Source organism: Chiloscyllium plagiosum, unplaced genomic scaffold, assembly GCF_037043375.1.
Source record: "Chiloscyllium plagiosum isolate Xiang-an unplaced genomic scaffold, Cpla_swu_hap1 HiC_scaffold_12, whole genome shotgun sequence".
Classification (NCBI taxonomy): domain Eukaryota; kingdom Metazoa; phylum Chordata; class Chondrichthyes; order Orectolobiformes; family Hemiscylliidae; genus Chiloscyllium; species Chiloscyllium plagiosum.
In genome coordinates this window covers 74201122-74225313 of record NW_028270150.1, presented here as the reverse complement: position 1 = coordinate 74225313, position 24192 = coordinate 74201122, and the positions used below count along the sequence as shown (strand labels likewise).

The 24192-nt window shown below is 40.7% G+C and overlaps 1 protein-coding gene across 5 annotated transcripts in view; it reads left to right on the top strand.

Moving 5' to 3' along the window:
* LOC122555052 (transcription regulator protein BACH1-like) overlaps positions 1-12066 on the top strand; it is an 80130-nt gene extending 68064 nt beyond the window's left edge. For all 5 annotated transcript variants that reach the window (XM_087992913.1, XM_043700694.2, XM_087992910.1 and 2 more), the window contains 2 exons: positions 1489-1695; positions 7420-12066. In XM_087992913.1, the coding sequence (XP_087849039.1) occupies positions 1489-1695; positions 7420-7854 (642 nt within the window). In that variant the 3' untranslated portion in view covers positions 7855-12066. The remainder of the gene's footprint in view (positions 1-1488; positions 1696-7419) is intronic.
* Positions 12067-24192: the final 12126 nt, after the last annotated feature.

The following is a 24192-nucleotide window of genomic DNA, read 5'->3' as shown; positions in this document are numbered from 1 at the left end:
TGGGTCTACTTGCACCAAATGGATTTGGCGCTTCATGAAGACGGGTCAAGATTAGAGTGATGCTGGAAAAGCACAGCAGGTCAGGCAGCATCCGAGGAGCAGAAAAATTGGTGTTTTGGGCAGGAGCCATTCATCAGGAAACTAGACAAAGCATTCATGAAGACAGCTTAGCAGCACTTTCTTCAGGGAGAGAAGAGGAGTGGGAAATAAATGCTGGCCCAGCTAAGGACACACTCGTCCCATAAATGAAAAAAAAAATTTGAATTCAGTTTTAAATTGGTTTAAATTTTGTTAGTTAACCTACATATTATATGTAGTGTCTGTGATAGCAGTTGCAGTGGACCATAATGCAGCAGAGTAGAATGCAGTTATATTTAGAAAAGGAGCAGTGACTAAAGTTAACTGAATCCAATCTATAAATTCAAGAGCGTTAGAATAATCTCAAAACAATGATTAATTTCCTGGTCATTCAATTTCTCTGGGATGCTGAAGACTGCCCAAATTTGCTCATGAACCTGAGCTGAGAAATGGAAAATGTTAGAATCAAGTTTAGACTAATAAATTTGTGCAGAAATATCCGAGTAACCTCACCTCAGCAAAACCAGTGCATTTTGCCAAATGAGTCACCAGCAGAAATCTCTCATCGGTGTTTTCCTCAACCCATTCTTCCTTTATCATTCATTCACTCAACTCAAAATCTGATACATCTCAAATGTTTTCCTGTCCCAACTAAAGTTGCAGGTTAGTAGTGATAATTCTTTCTTTCCACAGACCTTGCCTGACTATTCCCAATAGTTTCATTTCAGACTTGTAGCATTCTCCATAATTTATTGTTTTATTTACGTATTTTACACTGGAACTATAATAGATTATGAATGGTATATTTCAGTCCCTTAAGTTACTTCCCAATTTTAATATCCTTTGAGAATTGTGGAAAAAGTATTCACCAGAGGTACAGATGCACATGAAAGGCTAGATTAAATACAGGTCATTCTGTTGTTATGCGTATTTAGTCAGGTGAATTGGCTACAACATGACTTACATTGTGGGCATTGTTTGGAACTTTCTACTGAATGGGTACATCGATTTTCAACTAGTAATCTTCTACAGCACAATTTTCTATAGTGCAAGGTTGCAGAAGAACACAACTGTCACAATATAGTAGAACGACCTCTAACTGAAATTTTACAGGAAAACTTGAGGTATGCAGATTTTTAAAAATTTGTTAGTGTATAACTTGAGAAACATCTATCTCATGTAAATTTCTTATGTTGTCTACTTTTCTGATTGGTTTGCATAGTAATTTGTGAATCTTGACTGTTCATGAAAGGTGTAAATTCTGGTTTCAGGAAATTAATTTAATTGAATAAAAACAATGAAAAATTCAATGAATTTTCCATGGTTTAATTTTTGATGTACCTAGATTTTAATCGTGAAATTTCTGTGATTTTGTTTGTGAATCTAATTTGTGCAATTGGGTCCTTCTAGGTAAAATTACCATTTCCTGTTGAAAGAATTACAATGTTGTCCAGAAACGACTTTCAAACAATGCTGAAACTCCATAAACTGAATCCAGAACAGTTGGATTATATCCATGATATACGTCGCCGCAGCAAAAATAGAATTGCAGCTCAACGCTGTCGAAAGCGAAAACTTGATTGCATTCAAAACCTGGAATGTGAAATACATAAGTTGGTAGGTTGAATATAAAGAAAGGTCTACAGATGGTGTGGTACAGAGGGGCGAGAGTGCGAAGGTAGTTGTAATGGGGGGGAGCTTTAGTTCAAGTATTTTAGGTGGGTCAGTTTTTGCCCAATGTGTGCAGGAGGTTTTCAGTATGTAGAAAGGCAAACAAAGGGCGAGACCACATTAGATTTGGTATTGGGTAATAAACCCGGCCAGATGTTAGATTTGGAGGTAGGTGAACGCTTTAGTGGTATTGACCGCAAATCAGTTATGTTTACTTTAGTTATGGAAAGAGATAGGTGTATATACGCCGGGCGAGAGTTATAGCTGGGGGAAAAGCAATTACGATGTGATTAGGCAAGATTTAGGATACAAAAGATGGGAAAGGAAACGGCAGGGGATAGGCACAATTGAAATGTGGAGCATCTTCAAGGACCAACCACTGCGGGTCCTTGATAAATATGTACCGGTCAGGCAGAGAGGAAATTGTCGAGCAAGGGAGCCGTGGTTTAATCTATCTTCAAGAGGAAGAAAGCAGCTTATGTTAGGATGAGTTGTGATGGCTGAGTTAGGGCGCTTAAGAATTACATCTTGCCAGAAGAGAACTAAAAAGAGAGCTAAGAAGAGCCAGGAGGGGGTGAGAGAAGTCATTGGCGGATAGGATCAAGGAAAACCCTAAAGCTTTCTATAGGTATATTAGGAATAAAAGAATGACCAGAGTAAGATTAGAGGCAATCAAGCATAGTAGTGGGAAGTTGTGTGTGGAGTCAGAGGAGATAGGGGAAGTGTTAAATTAATACTTTTCATCGGTATTCACACTAGAAAAAGAAAATATGGTCGAGGAGAATGCTGAGATACAGGCCACTAGACGAGACAGGATTGAGGTTCACAAGGAGGAGGTTAGCAATTTAGGAAAGTCTAAAAATAGATAAGTCCCTGGGCTGGATGGGATTTATCCTAGGATTCTCTGGGAAGCCAGGGAGGAGATTGTCGAGCGTCTGGCTTTGATCTTTGTCATCATTGTCTACTGGAATTGTGCCAGAAGACTGGAGGATAGGAAATGTAAGGTGTTTGATAAGGTTCCCCACGGTAGGCTATTGCACAAAATATGGATGCATGGGATTGAGGGTGACTTAGCGGTTTGGATCAGAAATTGGCTAGCTGAAAGAAGACAAGAAGGTGATGATTGATGAAAAATATTTATCCTGCAGTTCAGTTACTAGTGGTGTACTGCAAGAATCTGTTTTGGGTCCACTGTTGTTTGTCATCTTTTTAAATGACCTAGATGAGAGCATAGAAGGATGGGTTAGTAAATTTGTGGGTGACACTAAGGTCAGTAGAGTTGTGGATAGTGATGAAGGATGTTGTAGGTTACTGAGGGACATAGATAAGCAGCAGAGCTGGGCTGAGAGATGGCAACTGGAGTTTAATGCAGAAAAGTGTGAGGTGATTCACTTTGTTAGGAGTAACAGGAATGCAGAGTACTGGGCTAATAGTAAGATTCTTGGTAGTGTAGATGAGCAGAGAGATCTGTGTCTATGTACATAGACCCTTGAAAGTTGCCACCCAGGTGGATAGGGTTGTTAAGAGGGCATAAGGTGTGTTAGCTTTTATTGGTAGAGGGATTGAGTTTCGGAACTACAAGATCATGTTGCAGCTGTACAAAACTCTGGTGCGGCTGCATTTGGAGTATTTTGTACAGTTCTGGTCAACGCATTATAGGAAGGATGTGGGAGCTTTGGAAAGGGTTCAGAGGAGATTTATTAGGATGTTGCCTGGTATGGAGGGAAGGTCTTACGAAGAAAGGCTGAAGGACTTGAGGCTGTTTTTGTTAGAGAGGAGGTGTTGAGAGGTGGCTTAATTGAGACATGTAAGATAATCAGAGGGTTAGATAGGTTGGACAATCAGAGACTCTTTCCTCAAATGGCGAAGGTTAGCATGAGGGGACATAGCTTTGAATTGAGGGGCGATAGATATAGGACAGATGTCAGGAGTAGTTTCTTTTCTGAGTAGTCGGGATGTGGAACGCCCTGCCTACAACAGTAGTGGACGTGCCAACTTTAAGAGCATCTAAATGGTCATTGTTTATGGACAAGAACGGAATAGTGTAAGTTAGTTGGGCTTAGATTGATTTCGGCGCAACATCGAGGACTGAAGGGCCTGTACTGCGCTATAATGTTCTATGTTCTTTCTAAGCAGAAGAATAATCTTATTTCCTGTTATTGCCAATATTTTATAGTTGCACACATGATATCCTGCAAAAAAAAATGCAAGAACTGTGGATGATTGAAATCAGAAACAAAACAAAATCAGAAGCTAAATGGTGACTGTTTAAGGAGGAGTTGTTGTGAGTGATGCACAAATTTGTTCCTCTGAGACAGGCAAGAAAGGGTAAGATTAAGGAGCCTTGGATGACGAGAACACAGGAGTTTCTCGTCAAAAGGAAGAAGGCAGCTTTAGTAAGGTGGAGGAAAGAAGGGTCCATCACAGCTTTAGAGGATTACAAGCTTATTAGAAAGGAGCTCAGAAATAGATTGAGGAGAGTCAGGAAAGGGCATGAAAAAGGCTTGGCAGGAACGATTAGGGAGAGCCCCAAGGCATTTTACTCGTATATGAGGAAAAAGAGAAGGATCAGGGAGAAGGTAGGGCTGATCAGGGATAGCATAGGGAACTTGTGCGTTGGAGTCTGAGCAGATAGGGAAAGCCTTAAATGAGTTTTTTTTCACTTCGGTTTTCACTAAGGAATGGGACCTTGTTGTGAATGAAAACTTTGAGGGGCTGGGAAACAGGCTTGAACACATTGAGACTGAGGAAGTTGTTGTACTGGAAATTTTGGCGAACAGGACCAGGTCAGATTTAGGAGAAAGTGAGGACTGCAGATGCTGGAGATCAGAGCTGAAAATGTGTTGCTGGAAAAGCGCAGAAGGTCAGGCAGCATCCAAGGAGCAGGAGAATCGACATTTTGGGCATGAGTCCTTCCTGAAGAGGGGCTCAGACCAGATTTATCCTACGTTGCTCCGGGAAGCGAGAAAGGAGGTTGCTAAACCGCTGGCGAAGATCTTTGCTCCCTCACTCTCCATGGGTGTCATACCGGAAGATTGGAGGGAGGCAAAATTTATTCCTCTTTTCAAGAAGGGAAATAGGGAAATCCCTGACAATTGCAAACCAGTCAGTCTTGCATCTGTGGTCAGCAAAGTTTTGGAAAGAATTCTGAGGGATAAGTTTTATGACTATTTGGAAAAGCATAGCATGATTAAAGGCAGTCAGCATAGCTTTGTGAGGGGCAGGTCATGCCTCACAAATCTTATTGAGTTCTTTGAGGAGGTGACAAGACAGGTGGATGAAGGTCGAGCAGTGGATATGGTGTATATGGACTTCAGCAAGGCATTTGATAAGCCACAGTAGGCTCATTCATAAAGTCAGGAGGTGTGGGATACAGGGGGATTTGGCTGTCTGGATTCCGAATTGGTTGGGTGACAGAAGGTGGAGAGTGGTTATAGATGGAAAGTATTCTACCTTGAGGTCAGTGTTGAGTGGTGTCCCGTAGGGCTCTGTTCTTGGGCCTCTGCTCTTTGTAGTTTTTATAAACTTGGATGAAGAGGTTGAGGGGTGGGTGAGTAAATTTGCCGATGACACAAAGGTTGGAGGTGCCGTTGATATTATCGAGTGCTATTGCAGGCTGCACCACAATAGACAGGACGCATAGCTGGGCTGAGAAATTGCAGATGGAGTTCAACCTGAATAAATGCGAGGTGATGCATTTTGGAAGGTCGAACTTGAATGCTGAATGTAGGATTAAAGACAGGATTCTTGGCAGTGTGGAGGAACAGAGGGATCTGGGTGTGCAAGTGCCTAGATCCCTCAAAGTTGCCACCCAAGTGGATAGGGTTGTTAAGAAAACATATGGTGTTTTGGATTTCATTAACATGGGGTTCGCGTTTAAGAGCCATGAGGTTTTGCTACAGCTCTACAAGTCCCTGGTGAGACCACACTTGGAATATTGTGTCTAGTTCCAGTCGCCCTATTATAGGAATGATATGGAGGCTTTGGAGAGGGTGCAAAGAAGGTTTACCAGGATGCTGCCTGGACTGGAGGGCTTGTCTTCTGAAGAGAGGTTGACTAAGCTCATACTTATCTCTCTGGAGAGAAGGAGGAAGAGAGGTGACCTGATCAAGGTAATGAGAGGCATGGATAGAGTCGATAGCCAGAGATTTTCCCCAGAACAGGGTTGACTGCCACGAGGGGTCATAGTTTTTAAGATATTAGGAGGAAGGTATAGAGGAGACATCAGAAATAGGTTCTTTACACAGAGCTGTGAATGCATGGAATGCGTTGCCAGTGGTGGTGGTGGAAGCACAGTCATTAGGAACATTTAAGCAACAACTGCTGGATGTGCACATGGATAGCAGTGAATTGAGGGGTGCGTAGGTTAGGTTATTTTATTTTAGATTAGGAATAATCCTCTGCACAACATCATGGACTGAAGGGCCTGTTCTGTGATGTACTTTTCTATGTTCTATATGCTAGAAAAAATCAGGTCTGGTAGCATCTGTGGAGAGAAAGTAGAGTTGACGTTTTGGGTCCAGTGACCCTTCTTCAGGAATGTTAACTTTGCTTTCTCTGCATAGGTGCTGCCAGACCTGCTGAGCCTTTCCAGCGATTTCTGATGTGATCCTTTGTGCTATTTTCATAAAAAGAGATCTTTCTGTATCAGTACTATCAGTTGTATATTTGTGCTTTAAATCCTGTACTGATGGTAAAACATGTTAAGCATTCACTTTGTAAATAAAGTTTAGAGCTTTCTGAAAAAAATAAACATGTAGTCGAAGCCTGTTGTCTTGCACCCAAGACAACTGCAAGATTGCCAAATTTCAAATGATCCCTCCACAACCTGTACTGCAACTAAGCAGCACTTATTGAGCTATCTGGAGTGTGCTAATAGCTATTTTAACGAACAATTTAACATAGTCAGTCAAGCTTATAACATAGCTCATTTCTGCTTTCCAGAAGCAGCATACTTTTCTATACAGGAACCGCCTCTCTGCAAGCAAAAGGAATATAGGTTCTTCTGCTATAGCACGCATTTTGTTAATGCAAATTCGCTGTAATGCAATTAACAAATTGGAGACAGGGTTTCTAAAGCGTGAATTTTTAAAACGTGTGTTGGTGTAATACAATTACATCGCTAACTCTTTAAGCACTCTTTCTAATGCGTGATTGTTCTATAACATGAGATTGCACAAGAATGCAACCATTGCGTTATAGAAGAATTAATATATGTTCAAGCTGTCTGGATTAGTAGTGCTGGAAGAGCACAACAGTTCAGGCAGCATCCAAGGAGCAGCGAAATTGACATTTCGGGCAAAAGCTCTTCAGGAATAAAGCTGTGCACTATTTTTAAAAATTGCCCTAGAACTTGAGAGCCCTATAATTTCTCAATGTCAGTGCCCTAACCAATCAGGTTTGAATTGTTAACCAGTCAGCACGTTCCTCTTCAGTATAAAGTGTTGATTAATTTGAAATTTGGTGTTCTTGCGTTTTTCTAGATTGCATGACAAAAAGTTTTAACACCATGCCTCTTTTCAGAAATAAACCGAAAATGTTTAAGCAATTGAAATTGTGTGTGTGTGTGTTGTGTGTGTGTGTGTGCATGTACATACTTATGCTTTTATTAAAGCTGCTATTTTTTTTCTCTCCTCCTCTTCCCACTCCATCTCTCTCGATCACCTCTAGTTATGTGAGAAGGAAAAGTTACTGCAAGAGAAGGGCCAGTTAAAAGTATGTATGGGTGAAACCTGGGATAATTTATCTATCCTTTGCAAGCAGGTGTGTAAAGATGCAGCCCTGACTGCTGAACAAATTCAAACATTAGCAAAGTATTCCTCCCCTGAGTGCCCTCTTTCAATACTGAACACCCAAAGAAACATTGGCTCCATTGCTCGTACAAATCTGATTTCATCATATCAAGCGTACTCTACTAATGCTCAGAGTATGGACTGTAATAGTGAGCAAAGCTGTAACGTACAACTTCAAGAGAAAATAATGGATGTGCCCAACAGCTCAAGGGAAAGTATTCCACCAAGCCAGTCTGGAATGGAACAATGCTGCCAGGCTGTAATGACTGATTTCTGCCAAGAAATGATAGAGAAGTGTACCACAGATGAGTAATCTTGCTTTATTTCAATAGGAACCAATTCTCTTTAGCCCCTGTGCTGCATTTGTTTTGTGAATCAATTGGCCTTGAAGCTTGGAATTCAGTTACAAGAATTAATGAAGAAGCACAGTGGATCGAGATGAGCAATGCAGATTGTCTCCAATCTTTTTTATGCATGAAATTTATATTGTCTTGAACCCATGGTGTGTTTTGTAAACAAATGTTCCTTTTGCATTTATAGATTTTAACTTGTGAAACATATGCAATGTTTAAAATTCTTGTAGCTTCATTCAGTGTAAGTCAGAAATGTAGATATGGCATGAAATATTTTAAAATCTTCAGCTTAATTGCAACTAAGTCAGGATATGAAAGGGGAAGGAGGTCAACATACACATTCAAGCAAGCCATAAACCCCAGTTTATCTTTAACTTTTACATTTCATTACATTTTAAATATTCTTTTTTCATCAGACAAAGGCTAGCCTGCATCTTCTACTTCCATTTTCCAATGAGTTAACACCACTTTAAACAAACCTTTAAAGCCCACACAAGCCTCAATTATGAGGTGCTGTAGAAACTATGAACATTGGAGTTGTGCTTCAATGAAGCTGTTATTTAAAAAAAACACTAATTTATCTCTCAAATATGATCAAGATATTTTCATCAGATTTTCATCAAGCATTATAAAGGGTGCCCTGTTATCTCTATTGCACTATCATTTGACAATAGTAAGCTGATAATTGTGCCTGCAAATTTATGAATAGCTCTTTCAAAGAACTAGCACAGGCTCAATTGGCCAAATGACCAATTTCTGTGCTTTGATTTCTTTTTTCCTCAGAAAACACTCATTTATGTGGACTTGCTAATTATCTAGGTACACTCAGTCAATCAAAAGTATCAAGGTGAGGTCTCGTACCATCTGTTGTCAGCTTGCATATGGTGAATAATCAACACTTCCTTCTGTATGTGCGTCTTTCCTCAAACACTGGATTTGTTTAAAAAAATTAATAAGGCAGGAACTTTGTGCATGACTACTTAATGCCTAGGTATAATATTGTATTTGCTCTTCATTCATGTCTAATTGTGAAAGTGACACATCTGAGTTTGTTGTCTGGTGTTTTTGTTACTTCTGTCCTTGAGATGCTCTGGTTATGCCTGCAGAGCTTCAAATGTTGGAGCAAAATGGAGAAAATGAGAAACTCCAAATGTGTTTGTCAATTAATTCCTTAAGTATCAAAGGCCCGGAAGGTCTCAGGATATAGCCAAAGTGCGAACTTTTTTTTTTTCTCCCGTGGCTTCTCCCTGTCCAATCATCCTTTTTTCCTTCTTGCCCCTTCTCATCACCCCCTAATAAATAGGAGAGATTTGTAGTTATTGGTTGTGAAGCCTCATTGAGCTTTTGCTGTCCTGAGTTGACACAAGCACATTGAATTTTCTTGTTTTATGTTGAATTTGGTTTGTGTTGATAAATACTCAGTATAAATAGTCTTCCTTTTCACATTTGTTGCCTTCCAACCTTTATTTGTGGATGGGGTGGAAGGAATCTTTGGTATAAGTACATTTCTTCTTGTGCTCTTTTTCTTTCTTGATATTTTTATTTTTTAAAACCATTTCGCGACATTTTGATGACATTTAGTTTGGGAGAGTTTTATGGGTATTGTAAATAAAACTGCAACTATAATACTCCCTCAGTAAGACTTCTATTACCAACTGTTTTAAAATGGAAATATCAGTTGCTAAACAACTGAAGTTTTAAATTGAAGTAGTACAGCTTTACTAAACATTACTTGAAAATGGATTATTAAATGTAAAAGCTGGATTTAATTTTGCTGCTCTAAAATCTGATCTCAAAAATTGAATTTCTGTATCCATGTTTTAGTGTTCAGTATAGTGAAGTGTAGAGCAATGCATTGAAATTAGCCTTTGTAAAAAGTAAGCATTTGGAAATGCCTATACATTGATCGGAATAGAAAGAAATAGAAGCCACTTATTCCAGCCAACAAACTTGACTACCTCAATAAAAAACAAATCCATCAGGAGAAGCAATAATATGTTTAATTTGATCCTGTATCTGCACAATTTTTTTCTTTTAACTGGGGCTATGGAAGATTAATTTTGTCTACCTGCATAAGTTGCATATTTAACATTATCACAAATCATCTGTTTTGGGGAAGGGAATGAGAGAACCGCTTAATGGGAGAGTGGTATAGCTAGTCAGAAGTTATTTCAGTGGATCACCCAGCACAACATTATTGTCAGGGATGTTGGATTTCCTTTCATATTATCAGTGTTCTTGTCATTATTCATCACATTAAAGTGCAGGTTTGGTTACAAAGATTTCTTTTGGAATTTAATTTCTTTCAGATACTGAGAACTCTCAATTTCAGATTATTCTTTGGAATATTGTTTGACATTTAAGGAGGAGTTTAGTTTTTAAAAAAGTCATCAGATTTTAGCATGCTTTATGAATGAAGACTTTCACCTATTAAGGCTGTTCCATTTAAATTAGAAGAATGAATGATTTCTGTTCGAGCTTATTTTTGTTTCTCCAGTAGAGGGCATCTGAGACTGATTTATGAAGAAAAGTTCATGCTATATCCTTTCAACTGAGGGGGGCAAAATGAAAAATAAATAAAAATATTAAACAGTAGCCTAAAAATTCCTCTTAAACTTGTAATTCCTTTAAATTTATCTTGAACATCCTCTGTTTATATGCAAAAAAAACAAATACACCATATTGCTAATTCTAATAATGTTGTAATTAAATAACTCCTAAATTAATACTAACATTTGTACTGCCTCAGGTAAATTTTCATTTTCTTCTTGTGACATTTTTCATAGGTTTTGCAAATAACTATGAAAACCCAATAGTGATGCTCTCTGTTACCTGTTCTACAAAAATAGGGAACTGTTCTGTGATCTGTTCTGACGGAATAGCAACCATCAGTTGGACAAACTGAAAAAATAAACATTAACAAGACTTTTTGATACCAGCTAGATCTTGTGCATTATGTTTAGTTTTATATTAGATCACATCTACCACTTATTTAACTAGTTAAATAAGGGCGGCACAGTGGTTCAATTCGGGTTCAATTCCCGCCTCAGGCAACTGTCTGTGTGGAGTTTGCACATTCTCCCTGTGTCTGTGTGGGTTTCCTCCGGGTGCTACGGTTTCCTCCCACAGTCCAAAAATGTGCAGGTTAGGTGAATTGGCCATGCTAAATTGCCTGTAGTGTTAGGTGCTGGGGTAAATGTAGGGGAATGGGTGTAGGTGGATTGCTCTTCGGAGAGTTGGTGTGGACTTGTTGGGCCGAAGGGCCTGTTTCCACACTATATAAGTAATCTAATCTTGAGGCAAAAGCGGGCAATTGGCATGCTTGGTTTGGTAGACTCGGCCTTCAACTACAGTATCTCAATTTATGTACAATTATGACGAATCACATTGAAATAACCTGGGAAAATGCACTTCTCTGCAGGGATGTGGCAACATGATTCAGATCAGAAGTATTCAACTTTTAACCTCATTAAATGTGCAGAAGAGCCAAATTTATTGCCCTGAGGGTTTCATTGGCATATGGTTTCTGCAGAATCTAATTGTTTCTGTAAGATATGTAAAGTGATTTGTAATCTTTGCTTCTCCTTCATTTTGATTTTTGCATGTAGTACTGACCTTGTCTGAGTGCTAAATTTCTCTTCAGCTTTCAAACTTCCACCTTTTTCTATTATGAGAATGTACATAAAATATCTGCATTTCTAATGTTCAGTTTTATAATGAACAATTATTGTGGACAGATGTGGAATGCTAAGATACCTACAGATTAGACGTTTTTTAAAAAAACATTTGATATATACTGTGCAATTGTGATTTAATGCTCCTTTCTAAAGCAATATTGCAAGATTAGCACAGAAACTTGTTTAACTAATGGCTGTATGGTTTGCATCTGTTCTATTTACTACATGTTTTTCATATTCATCCTCTCTCTATTCTGATTAAAAATTGTTTCTGAATTAAGTTCAAGTACCTGATATTTTACTATGTGTTTCATGATAGTTACTGTACAATGCTAGAAACAAAATATTCACTGCCATTTTCTGCTATATGTTGTACAATCTTCAAATTAGCAACAATCCATATTTGGCATGCTCTGACTTAATTGAAAATACTCACTTAAAATCTTTACATATTTTGCATAAAATGTAAATATTAAAACATGTGGGTCAGTTGTTCATTTGGGTGTTTCTAAAATTTGTGAATCTTTCAAATTGTATGTTTTGACTTGCAGATTAATAAGCCCTGAATGTTGAACCTTGAAGCAAGTACTATTTCATTGCTTTTTTTCTGAACTACAATGCAAATCTTAAGATTTGTTATCTACAATGTAGTTGATTGGGGTTTAGGGTTTGGGAATACATCCAAAAGTGTCCTGATTTATCTTTTCCAGAGAAAATCCATCAAATTCTACTCTAGTTTATCTACATTTAGTGTCCACAGAATCTATATTTTGCCACTGGATGGAGTTGTAAACAATCTTTCCCAAATAATAGCAATTCTTGATTGGATTGAATCTGCAACAGATAACAGATCTGACATCTAATTTGCAGATTGCTCTAAGTGAACTGTTAAATTGACTCTATGCTATTCGGCTGTAGCAGGGAACAATCGCATTGGAGCTTTAGCCACTGTACATGCAAGTACTGAGATCCTTTTGATATTGCAGAGGAGATTAGATTCAGCAAATATGAAGTTGGGCACTGTCCATTTACAATGTTGTACTTGTAGAGTCAGATGACTTTTTACCTTCAAGGTCTAATGCAAAAACAAAACACTGCAATTACTGAAAATCTTTTATTTGTGATTGGGAAACTTGACATTTTGGATCGATGATCTCATTAGAAATATGCAACAAGTTTGTTTATTTCAGTCTTTTTTTCAACTTTGAGACAAACCTTTTAACTGCCTTTGCCATTGTTTCCTTGTGTACTAACACATTGGTGCTATTTTAGATGCAAATTCCAGATTTAGGATTTCTATACACATGCGCATCATTTGAGATTTGTTTTGCTTGGGTTTTTATTACCAATTGATGGGAATTGTAGAGACTCCTGCAATACAATGAGAGTTTCAATACTAAGTTATCAGCTTGGGTCTATTGAGCATACGGATTCAAAGCCCACTATGAAATTGAACACAATCTAGACTACTATTTCAATGCAGTAGTGAGGGTGTGCCTCATTGTTGAAGTTTGTCTTTTGGCTACACAGTCACCAAGGACCACATGCTGTTGAATAGTTGTAAAAGTTACCATACTTGAAGGAAAGCAGGAAGTTTTCTTGATGTTCAAATTCAGGCTTATCCAAGAGGCAGCCTGCGGGCCACAGTGTGGCCACAAGGGTTCCTCATGTGGCTCACAGCTGAGCCTTTATGTGGCCTGCCAAGAGCTGTTCAAAAACAAAATATTGCAAAAAGTGCTCCTCCAAAAATAGGTTCAGTTCTGTCAAACGTTTGTTGTTGTTAGTCTCACTATAAACTTGTTTGCAGCAAATACGGGAGGGTAGTGGTCTGTTTGTTTGGTGGAGCAATGAGTAGGACAGTAAGAAAGCTTTCATGCAGCCTGATACCCAGATACTGCAGCAATAGATTCAAGCAGAAGGGGAAACAGAGGGAATGAGAGTCAGGCTGCTGGCTGGAGTCGGAAGAGACTGGAAGCAACAAGGGAGTAGTAGTTGGAACAGTAGCACAGTCTGAAACAGCTGGAGTGTAAGCATATAGCTGTGAAGGTAAGTCCAGTACTGCTCCTTGGCTCCTGCGAGTGAGTGAATAAATACTTGGAGGTGGGTAAATCAGGGTGTGGTTACGGTTACGTTAGTATTCTGAACCAGATAAGCAGCTCCTTTCATGTTTTCCTTCTGCTCTACTTCTCATGCAACTACAAAGCAGGCTGGGAGAGTAGATAAACCCAGAATGAAAGACAACCCACTTCCGTGTGCATTTCACAGTGACCAGCTCGGAGTGTGACCCACCAGAAGTAAACCAAAGTCAGTTAAGTTAAACTTAAACTTATACAGTTTAGCCCTTGTCTCCACCCCTTTTCCTGGCGATCAGGAATTGGAAGCCAAGTCTTTCTTTCTGTCTTTAATTTCATAACCAAAAAGGGAAAGAAATGTTTCATTAGTTAGCTCTACTGCTTGCCAGTTTTAATAATGATTTTGTAATCAACCATTCTCAGGAGAGGTAATGGCCTAGTGGTATCATTACTGGACTGTTAATCCAACAACCCAGGTCAGAGTCATAGTCCAAGAGCATGGAGACCCAAACTGGTCCACGCCAACCAAAATGTTTTTGAACAGCTCTTAGTGGGCCATAAAAGGGCCCTGCTGAGAGCTACATGAGGAACCTTGTGGGCCACACTGGCCTGCAGGCTGCCTCTTGGATAACCCAATTTTCCTGTACTTGGCACATATCCTTCTAATCCTTTCCTATCCACCTTTTTTCCCCAATGCCTTTTAAATGTTATTAATGTTCCTGCCTCAACCACTTCCACTGGCAGCTCATTTCATATGCGTATCACCCTCTGTGTAAAAAAAAAAAAAGTTGCTCCTCTGGTTTCCTTTTTCCCCTTCTCCTCTAAACGTAAACTGATGTCCTCTTGTCCTCTATTTCCCCAACCCTGGGAAAAAAGTCTGAGTGCATTCACCTTATCCTTGCCTGTCATGATTTTACAGACCTCTATAAGATCCAACCTCTGTCTCCTATGCTCGAAAGAAAAAGTCCTCTTATCCAACCACTCCCTATAACTCAGACATTGAGTCCAGGCAACATCCTTGTAAATTTCTTCAGCACTCTTTCCAGTTTAATAATGTCCTTCCTATAGCAAGGTGACCAAAACTGAACACATTTATCCAAGAGTGGTCTCACCAACGTCCTTTATAACTGCAACATAACTTCCCAACTTCTCTATTCTGTACCCTGACTGAAGAAAGCTTTTGACACACTGGCCTTCATCACTGCCCTGTCTACCTTTTGACTCTACTTTCAGAGAACTGTGAACCTGAACTCCAAGGTCCCTCTGTTACCATGAAACTCCTACCATGATTTGACTTTACAAAATGCAAGACACTTACCTACATTAAACTTCATTTGCCATTTCTAGGCCCACTTCCCCAGCTGTTCAAAGTCCTGCAATTTCTGAAAACCTTCCTTACTGTCCACGATACCCCCTATTTTAGTGTCATCAGGAAATTTACTAATCATGCGTTGTACATTCTCAGCCAAATCATTAATATAGATATCAAATAACAATGGGCCCAGCACCAATCCCTGAGGAACTCCACCAGTCACAGGCCTCCAGTCCAACAAGTATCCTTCTACTATTATCCTCTGTTCCCTGCCATCAAGCCAACTTTGTATCCAATTTGTCAGCTCCCCCTAGATTCCATGTGATCTAACCTTCCAGAGCAGCCTACCATGTGGAACCTTATTGATTACGTCTACCTCCCTGCCCTCGTCAACGTTCCAGGTCATTTCAAAGAACTCGAACAAATTTGTGAAGCGTGATCTCTCTCACAAAGTTATGCTGACGATTCCTCATCAAACCCTGTCTTTCCAAATCTTATCCCTCAAAATGTTCTCAAGTAACTTATCTACCACAGGTGTTAAGCCCTATGTTCTGGTTGTGTTTGAATCCTGCTTTGGCAGATGAGGGAGTTTGAATTCAATAAAATTCTGGAATTAAGAGTCTAACGATGACGTAAATCCATTGCTGATTGGCCGGGGTGGGGGGGGGGGAAATCCCATATTGTTCATGAATATCCTTTTAAGGAAGGAAACCGCCATCCTTACCTGGTCTGGCCTACATGTGACTCCAGACCCACAGCAATGTGGTTGACTATGCTGGCCTAGCCAGCCACCCCCTCATGCTGTGAATGCATGAATTAAAATATACACATTGCCAACTTATTGCTTTGGGGTTTTTTTTCCCTAAAATTGATAGTTACTGTGTAGTAAACCTTATCTTAAATTTACTCATCAGCCCACAAACAGGAGTATACTGTTAACCCATCTGATGTCTGGAAACTTGTAATATGACCCAGTGATTCAAGAGCAAACACTTGTCATTGTCCCAACTTGCTAAACTGTACCAAATTTCCACTCTGGGATTTCATCTTCAGTGGGTGTCAGAGAAGAGTATGCATTCTATTAAACTGCATGTCCCGCTATAACTCATTGTCCATACAATACCCCCACAGTGGTGAAGTTCACTGTTCTGTATGTCATAAGTGACTAACCAGTGAACAAGTGGATTGTTATTACTACTACTGCCACCATAGAGTGCTGATGAGACTTTTACTCTAGCAAATGCAGACTGACCCCATAACATGCTGCTCTCCCCAAATTTCAATGACTGTGCTATTTCTCATGGCTGGGGATTGAAACTTGCCCAAGCCATGACTGTGGGTCCTTAAATATTGTGTGTAATACTGCAGCCATAACCAATACTATTAACAATAACATTGCGATATAATCTGAAAGTGGGATTGAACCCTTCACAAATGTTTCAGAATGCATGCTCTGTACCTGCGTCTTCCAAACAGATGTCAAGTAAACTGAGGAGAAAGTGAGACCTGGAGATCAGAGCTGAAAATGTGTTGCTGGAAAAGCGCAGCAGGTCAGGCAGCATCCAAGGAACAGGAGAATTGACGTTTTGGGCATAAGCCCTTCTTCAGGAATGAGGAAAGTGTGTCCAGCAGGCTAAGATAAAAGGTAGGGAGGCGGGACTTGGGGGAGGGGTATTGGAAATGCGATAGGTGGAAGGAGGTCAAGGTGAGGGTGATAGGCCGGAGTGGGGTGGGGGCGGAGAGGTCAGGAAGAAGATTGCAGGTTAGGAAGGCGGTGCTGAGTTCGAGGGATTTGACTGAGACAAGGTGGGGGGAGGGGAAATGAGGAAACTGGAGAAATCTGAGTTCAATGGCCCTAAATTCAGTGGTCAGTAAGTGTCTTGAAAGGCTGGTCATGGCATTAATCAACTCTCGCCTCCCCACTACTCTTGAACCACTCCAATTTGCCTATCAGACAATCAAGTCCATATCACTTGCCCTTCACTAATCCCTAGGCTGAGAACAGCTATGTAAGAATACTACTCATTGACTACAGTTTGGCCTTCAACACTATTATCCCCTCGAGACTGATTACTAAATTTAATGATCTCTGAATAAGCCCCACCCCCTGCAGCTGGATCCTCAGTTACCTGACCTACAGGCCACAATCAATGAAGATTAGGGACAATATTTCAACCTCACTAATACTCAACTCTGGAGCCCCCCAGGGGTTCATACTCAGCCCCCTACTGTACTCACTGTATACCAATGACTGCATCGCCAAATACCAGACTAATGCCATTTATAAGTTCGCTGATGACACCACCATAGTCAGTCGAATCTCAGATGGCGACGAAATAGACTACAAATGGGAGGTGGAAGACCTGGAGAAATGATGCACTGAGAACAACCTAGCTCTCAATGCTGGCAAAATAAAGAACTCATTGACTTTTGGTGGGATGTTACTTATGCCCCCCTACACATTTAACAGCACAGAGGTGGAACGAGTGGACAGTCAAGCTCCTGGGAGTGGTCATCCACAACAAGCTTTCTTGGATTCTTCATGTGGATGCACTGGTTACAAAGGTCCAACAATGTCTCCTCTTCCTCAGGCAGCTGAGGAAATTTTGTATGACAGCAACTACCCTTGCCAACTTTTATTGGTGCGCCATCGAGAACATTCTGTCTGGGTGTATCACTACCTCGTATGGTAACTGTACCATTCAAGATCGGAGGCAGTTACAGAGAGTGGAGAACTCGGCCCGGACAATCACAGGCCAACCTCCCATCTATAGAATCCATTTACCAGGCCTGCTGTCAAGGAAAGGTTGGTAGCATTCTTAAAGATCCATCCCACCCTGGCAATGCTTTTCTACAACCTCTACCATCAGGGAGATTGTATAGAAGCCTGAACACACCCACCAGCCGGTTTCGAAACAGTTTCTACCCTACTGTTAGAATACTGAATGGACTCTCAAACACTTAGCATTCGCCTGTACCTGTGTTTTGACTTTTGCTGCTGTTTACCTATTATTTACTTACCTATGCTATTTAACTGTGATCTGCCTGTATTGCTCGCAAGACAAAGCTTTTCACTGTGCCTCTGTACACGTGACAATAAATTCAATTCGATTCAATTCAATTCAAAACCAGTTGCCACCCTAGACAGGGTATGCTAGCAAACTGTGAGGTGCATGTGTGTGCCACTGGGCTGAGGTACATGTGCACTACCTGGTTTTGAGTGCTAGTGTGCTTTTCAGAGCATCCGTTCAAAGGAACTAATCATTCCTGCATTGTAGCCAAAGGATTCTCATAACCTGAGTGCTGGAAGCTGGTTAGCAAAGAAGAAAGAGTACAAAATGATTGAAGCTAGCTTGCAAAGCCAAGAATGTTTAAATCGTCTGCTCAACAATCGATATTCCATTATCTACTCTTTACAAACAATCCAGAGGCTGATCCATATATCTTTTAAATGTTATCCTTTTTGGGGCTCATTTCTAATTTCTGATCGGTACATATGTTATTTCTTCTTGTGCTTAGAAACTAATTAACTTAAGCCTGGTTAAATTGGTTGCTTCTAAAATATAAATTCATTTCTTTCTGTGTGAAAATATCCACAAGGGAAGGGGTGTTTTTTTTTAAATTAACCTGATTGTGACCAACTGAAGAGGGTACGTGAATAAGTGAGGAGAACCAGTCCATCCCCTTCTAACACAATTTTAGTCTTCCATCTGGAACTGTAATAAATGGGGAATCTCACCCAAGGATTAGTTATAACTATTGGCCGCTATCAAAACACTTGACTGTTCTTAGCAATTTCCACTCCTGCCATATAGTTGAGATTCCCCCCAGTGCCAAGGACGGTGCTCAGGCTGTAATGCCTAGAGGAGTCATTAGCTTCACCAATATTCTGAACTGAATATAGGTTAGCGAGCAAGATACATGTAACAAGAGACATGCATAGTCCTCCATATCTTGTCCTATATACTCAGACAATACAGAGTGACCACCTCCCGAAACATGCTACCCATCCAACACTACGACTTGCAATTGCACAGGAGTGAAACCAGTTGCTAGTGAATTTCCTACAACTGAAGCCATTTCCTGTACAATTGGTTTTTCAGATCACCAGAAGCATCCTGGAGTCCCTTCACAGAAGAGGTTGTGCTTTCAGTGGGATTAAGATTCTTTGCCATGCTTTTTATTAGACGGCCATTTAAAGTTACCAGAATTAGACTGAAAACTTAGATTATTTTTAAACTAGACATAATATATAAGCATTACGATCCAGGGCAACTTGGCAAGTGAGATCAAAACCTGGCTTTGTGTCCTGCGACTGAGGGTAATGGCAGAAGCTGTTTTTGTGACTGGAGGCCAGTCATCAGTGGCATACCACAGGATTCATTGCTTCATCCCATTATTGTTTGTGATATATATAAACGACATAGATGAGAAAATGGAGAGGGTTGATATGTTTGTGGATGACATGAGGATTGACTGGATATTTAATAGTATGGAAGAAGCCCATAGGTTATAGAAAGATATAGATGGTTGGTTGGATGAGCAGATCAGTGGCAAATGAAATTTAACTCTGTGATGTGTAAGATGATGCACTTTAAGTATCCCCTTGTCTTGTTTCTTTCAATGAAGAGCAGGATGCTAGGAAGTTTAGAGGAACAAAAGATCTTGCAGTGCTAGTCCACAGATCCCTAGTAGTAGGGAAAAAAGAATCCAGGATACTTGCCTTTATCAGTCATGACATAATTATAAGAGCAGGGAGGTTACGGTGGAGCTGTACAAAGCTTTGGTTAGGCCACAGATGGAGTACTGTGTGCAGTTCTGGTATCACACTATAGGAACAATGTGATTGCATTATAGGGGATGCAGAAGAGATTCCCAGTTTTCTGGGATGGAGTATTTCTGCTATGAAATGAGGCTGGATAAGCTCAAGTTGTTTTCTTTAGAGCACGGAAGACTGAGAAGTGACCTGACTGAGGTGTATAAAATTGAGGGGAATGGGCAGAGTGGATAGGAAGCAGTTTTTTTTTTAATTGAACAGTCAAGAATGAGGGGGTATAATTTTAAAGTGAAGGGCAGGTGCTTTAAAAAGGGAATTGAATAAAAATATTTTCAGTTAGAGGGTGGTGGCGTCTGAAATGCACTGCCTGTAAGAATAGTAGAGGATGAAAGAAAACCTCTCAATCAGCACTTGAACTGTCTTGTCATTCAATTGCTGTGGGCCAACTGCTGGAAAGTGGGATCAGTGTAGATAGGTTGTCAGAGACTGGATGGACCAAAGGGCCCCTTCTGTGCTTTGACTCTATGTTTAGGTAAGTTAAATATTTAACTGTAACTTACCTTTGCTGCCTCTATATTTATTTTGTAGTATTGTCCTCCTCAACATTTACCTTGACTTCACTTTCTCTAATTGCCTTGGTGCTTGTTTTATGCATTTTGTCAATTCTGATTGTCCTGTGATGCTCTGAGCTCCCTGAAAGATTTTGGTTTCCTGGTTGGATTAGAGAACCTTTCTTTCACCTCTGCGCAGAAAATGTTAAGGAAAAACTGTTCAAGGTGTGTAAAAATATTGGAAGTTTTATGTACAATGTGAAAACAAAACCTTTTCGGTGGCAGAAGGAGCAGTAAGTAGAGAACACTGATTTGACAAATATGACTACTGAAGACCAGAATAGGATATAACATTAGTTCATAATGAGTTATGATCTAGAAGACACCATTTGAAGGATTAGTGGAAGCAAATTCAATAACTTTGAAAAGGGAATATGCAGAACAACTTAAGAACAGTTCGCAGAGCATCTCAACTGGGCCAATGGGGCCGACCAGACCTCCCAGTCACCGCCCATTTCAATTCCCCTTCCCACTCCCTTTCCAATATGACCATCCTTGGCCACCTTCATTGCCACAATGAACCAAACCACAATTTGGAAGAATAACAGGTCATTTTCCGCCTGGGCGGCCCACAGCCCATAGGAGACAGTGAGGTCTGCAGATACTGGAGATCAGACTTGAGAATGTGTTGCTGGAAAAGCACAGCAGGTCAGGCAGCATCCGACGAGCAGGAAAATCGGCGTTTCAGACCAGAGCCCTTCATCAGGAACTTGGCCAGGTCTGGCTGCGGCCCGAAACGTCGCTTTTCCTGCTCATCAGATGCTGCCTGACCTGCTGTGCTTTTCCAGCAATACACTCTCAACTGCAGCCTAGAGGACTCCACTTTGAGTTCTCCCATTTCAAATAACCTCCTTTCCCTTCCCAGCCCCTCACTGCCACTAACCGGATTCATTCCTACCATTGACCAACTAGACCGTACCTTCTACCTGTGTTCACCTATCCCCACTTCAGTTGATTTCTTTATTTCTTGATGCTGCCTGGCAAGCTGTGTTGTCCCAGCTTCCTGCCTGTCTACTTTGGATTCCAGTACCTGAAGTCTTTTTTTTTGTCTCTAATCCTTATCTGGTTTGGTTGACTCGTGCCTCCATACACAGAGCAAAGTGGTTGAATCTTAACTACCCTCCTAAATTCTCTTGGTCGTTCTCAGGGAATTAAACAAAACAGAAAATGTCCTTAACATCGAATCCTCAACATTGGTCCTGAACTGAAGAATTCTCATTGCATCAAGTCACGTGGGCAAAGAAACTAGCTCAGTGGTTAACACTGTTGCCTCACAGCACCAAGAATCCTGGTTTGATTCCTGCTTTGGGTGACTGTCTGTGTGGAGTTTTCACATTTTTCCTGTGTCTGCATGGGTTTCCTCCCAATAATCCAAAGATGTGCAGGTCAGGTGAAATGGCCATGCTAAATTGCACTATAGTGTGAGATGCATTAGTCAGGGGTAAATATTGGGTAGGGGAATAGTTGTGGGTGGTTTACTCTTTGGAGGGTCGGTGTGGACTTGTTGGGCCGAAGAGCCAGTGTTCATACTATATGGGGCGGCACAGTGGCTGTGGTTCGCGCTGCTGCCTCACAGAGCCAGGGTCCCAGGTTCGATTCTAGCCTCAGGCGACTGTGTGGAGTTTGCACAATTTCCCCATGTATATTTGGGCTCCCTCCAGGTGCTCCGCTTTCTTCCCACAGTCCAAAGATGTGCAAGTCAGGTGAACTGGTCATGCTAAATTGCCCAATGTGTTAGGTGCATTAGTCAGAGGTAAATGGGTCTGGATGGGTTACTCTTTGAAGGGTCGCTGTGGACTGGTTGGGCCGAAGGGTCTGTTTTCACACTGTAGAGAATCTAATCTAATCTAATCTACCAGCTATCTCCTTGCCCTCCATACTGAGCATCACCTGGAAGAAGCTTGTGGGTGCTAAGGGAACAGAATATAATTTCGGTGGGGGGGACACCAATGTCCAAGAATGGCGTACTACTAACAGAACTGGCCAAGTCTGAAACCCTCCTCTATGCCTTCATTAGTTCTAGTCTCATTATTCTAATACAATCCTGACTGGTTCCGATGTTCTACTCTCTCTAACCCTGAAATAATCCAAATTTTGCTGTCCTTGTTTTAATTTGCAGCAAACCCTATTCCCCATAGCTCTTCCACTTGCTGATCTATATTGCTTGATGGAAGCCAATGTTTTGATTTTAAAGTTCTCATCCTGAATCATTCAGTGTCCCTGCTTCTCCTCCCTGTGCCCCCCCCCCCCCCCAACCCCGCATCCCCACTCCCCCACCACTATAATCTCCAACTGCATAATTCTAGATATCTGTGCTTCTCTATTTCTGTGCTCATTCCCAATCATAATTTTAGCACTGTTGATGGCCATGCCTTCAGTTATCTGGAAACCAATCGCGGGAATTCCCTACCTACATCTCTTCCCCCTCTCTATATTGCTTATAACCTTTACCACACTTAATTAAACTTCTGTCTTTGACAAAATCATGCACGTTCTAATCTACCATCTCTTTATGTGAAAAAAACTGAAAACTCATTGACCTCGTTCTCATTGATTTAACTTGTTGCAGATGTATCTATCCACAACAGTATTGGTTGTTGTGATCACTACAAAGTCATGGTGGAGCCCAAGTCCCAACTTTGTATTAAGCATATCCTCCTTTTGTATTTATCATACTACAGATTAGCATTAGAGTCATAAAGATATACAAACCCTTCGGTGCAGCTCGACTGTGTTGACCAGATATGCCAACCTAATCTAGTCCCACTTGCCAGCACCTTACCAATATCCCTCCAAACCCTTCCTATTCATATACCCATCCAGATGCCTTTTAAATGTTGCAATTGTACCAGCCTCCACCACTTCCTCTGGCAGCTCATTCCATACACGCACCATCCTCTGCATGAAAATGTTGCCCCTTAGGTCCCTTTTATATCTTTCCCCTCTCACCCTAAACCTATGACCTCTAGTTCTGGACCACCCACCCCAGGGAAAAGACTTTGTCTATTTATCCTATTCATGTCCCTGATGCTTATATGAACCTCTATAATGTCACTCCTCAACCTCTGATGCTCCAGCGAAAACAGCCCCCAGCCTATTCAACCTCTCCCTATAGTTCAAATCCTCCAACCCTGGAAACATCCTTGTAAATCTTTTCTGAACCTTTCAACTTTCACAACATCCTTCTGATATGAAGGAGACCAGAATTGCACACAATATTCCAAAAGCGGCCTAACCAATGTCCTGTACAGCCGCAACATGATCTCCCAACTCCCAAGAGCCCATTGTGTCTGCACCAACCCTCTGAAGATCATCACACCTAGACCCTTCTCACACCATCCTACATTTACCATGACTAATCTACCTTCTATTGGACAAGACAAAGGTCTGCCTGGGGAGACTGAATAGTTGCGAATTTGGACCATTAGTAGCTTACAATGGGTAGTCTGTCATCATATTAGCTGCTACCACAAACTACCCATTGTCAGTCACTAATGGTCCCAATTAGCAGCTATTCATTCTCCCAGGCAGACCAAGAAGATAAAGTACCTTGATTTCTGAATGAAGTTAAGTCTTGTGGTATCTGTTTGCTAAAGTGATAACACTCATTGTGAGCTGTACGCATTCTTCTTTATACATCTAGCATTCTCAATTTTTTTGTGTTTAAAGTTTAAATTAAAGTTCCTTACTTGCTCAATGGGGATTTTTAAAGTTACTCTTGGAGCTCCAGTACATCTGCTTTGACAGATCCTCACTCCCCAATGGAATCTGTAAATGCCAGGTTTGACAAACCTTCTGCACTTCTCACCAGCTTTGAAGTGAAAACTTTAGTCGACAGTGTTTTTTCTC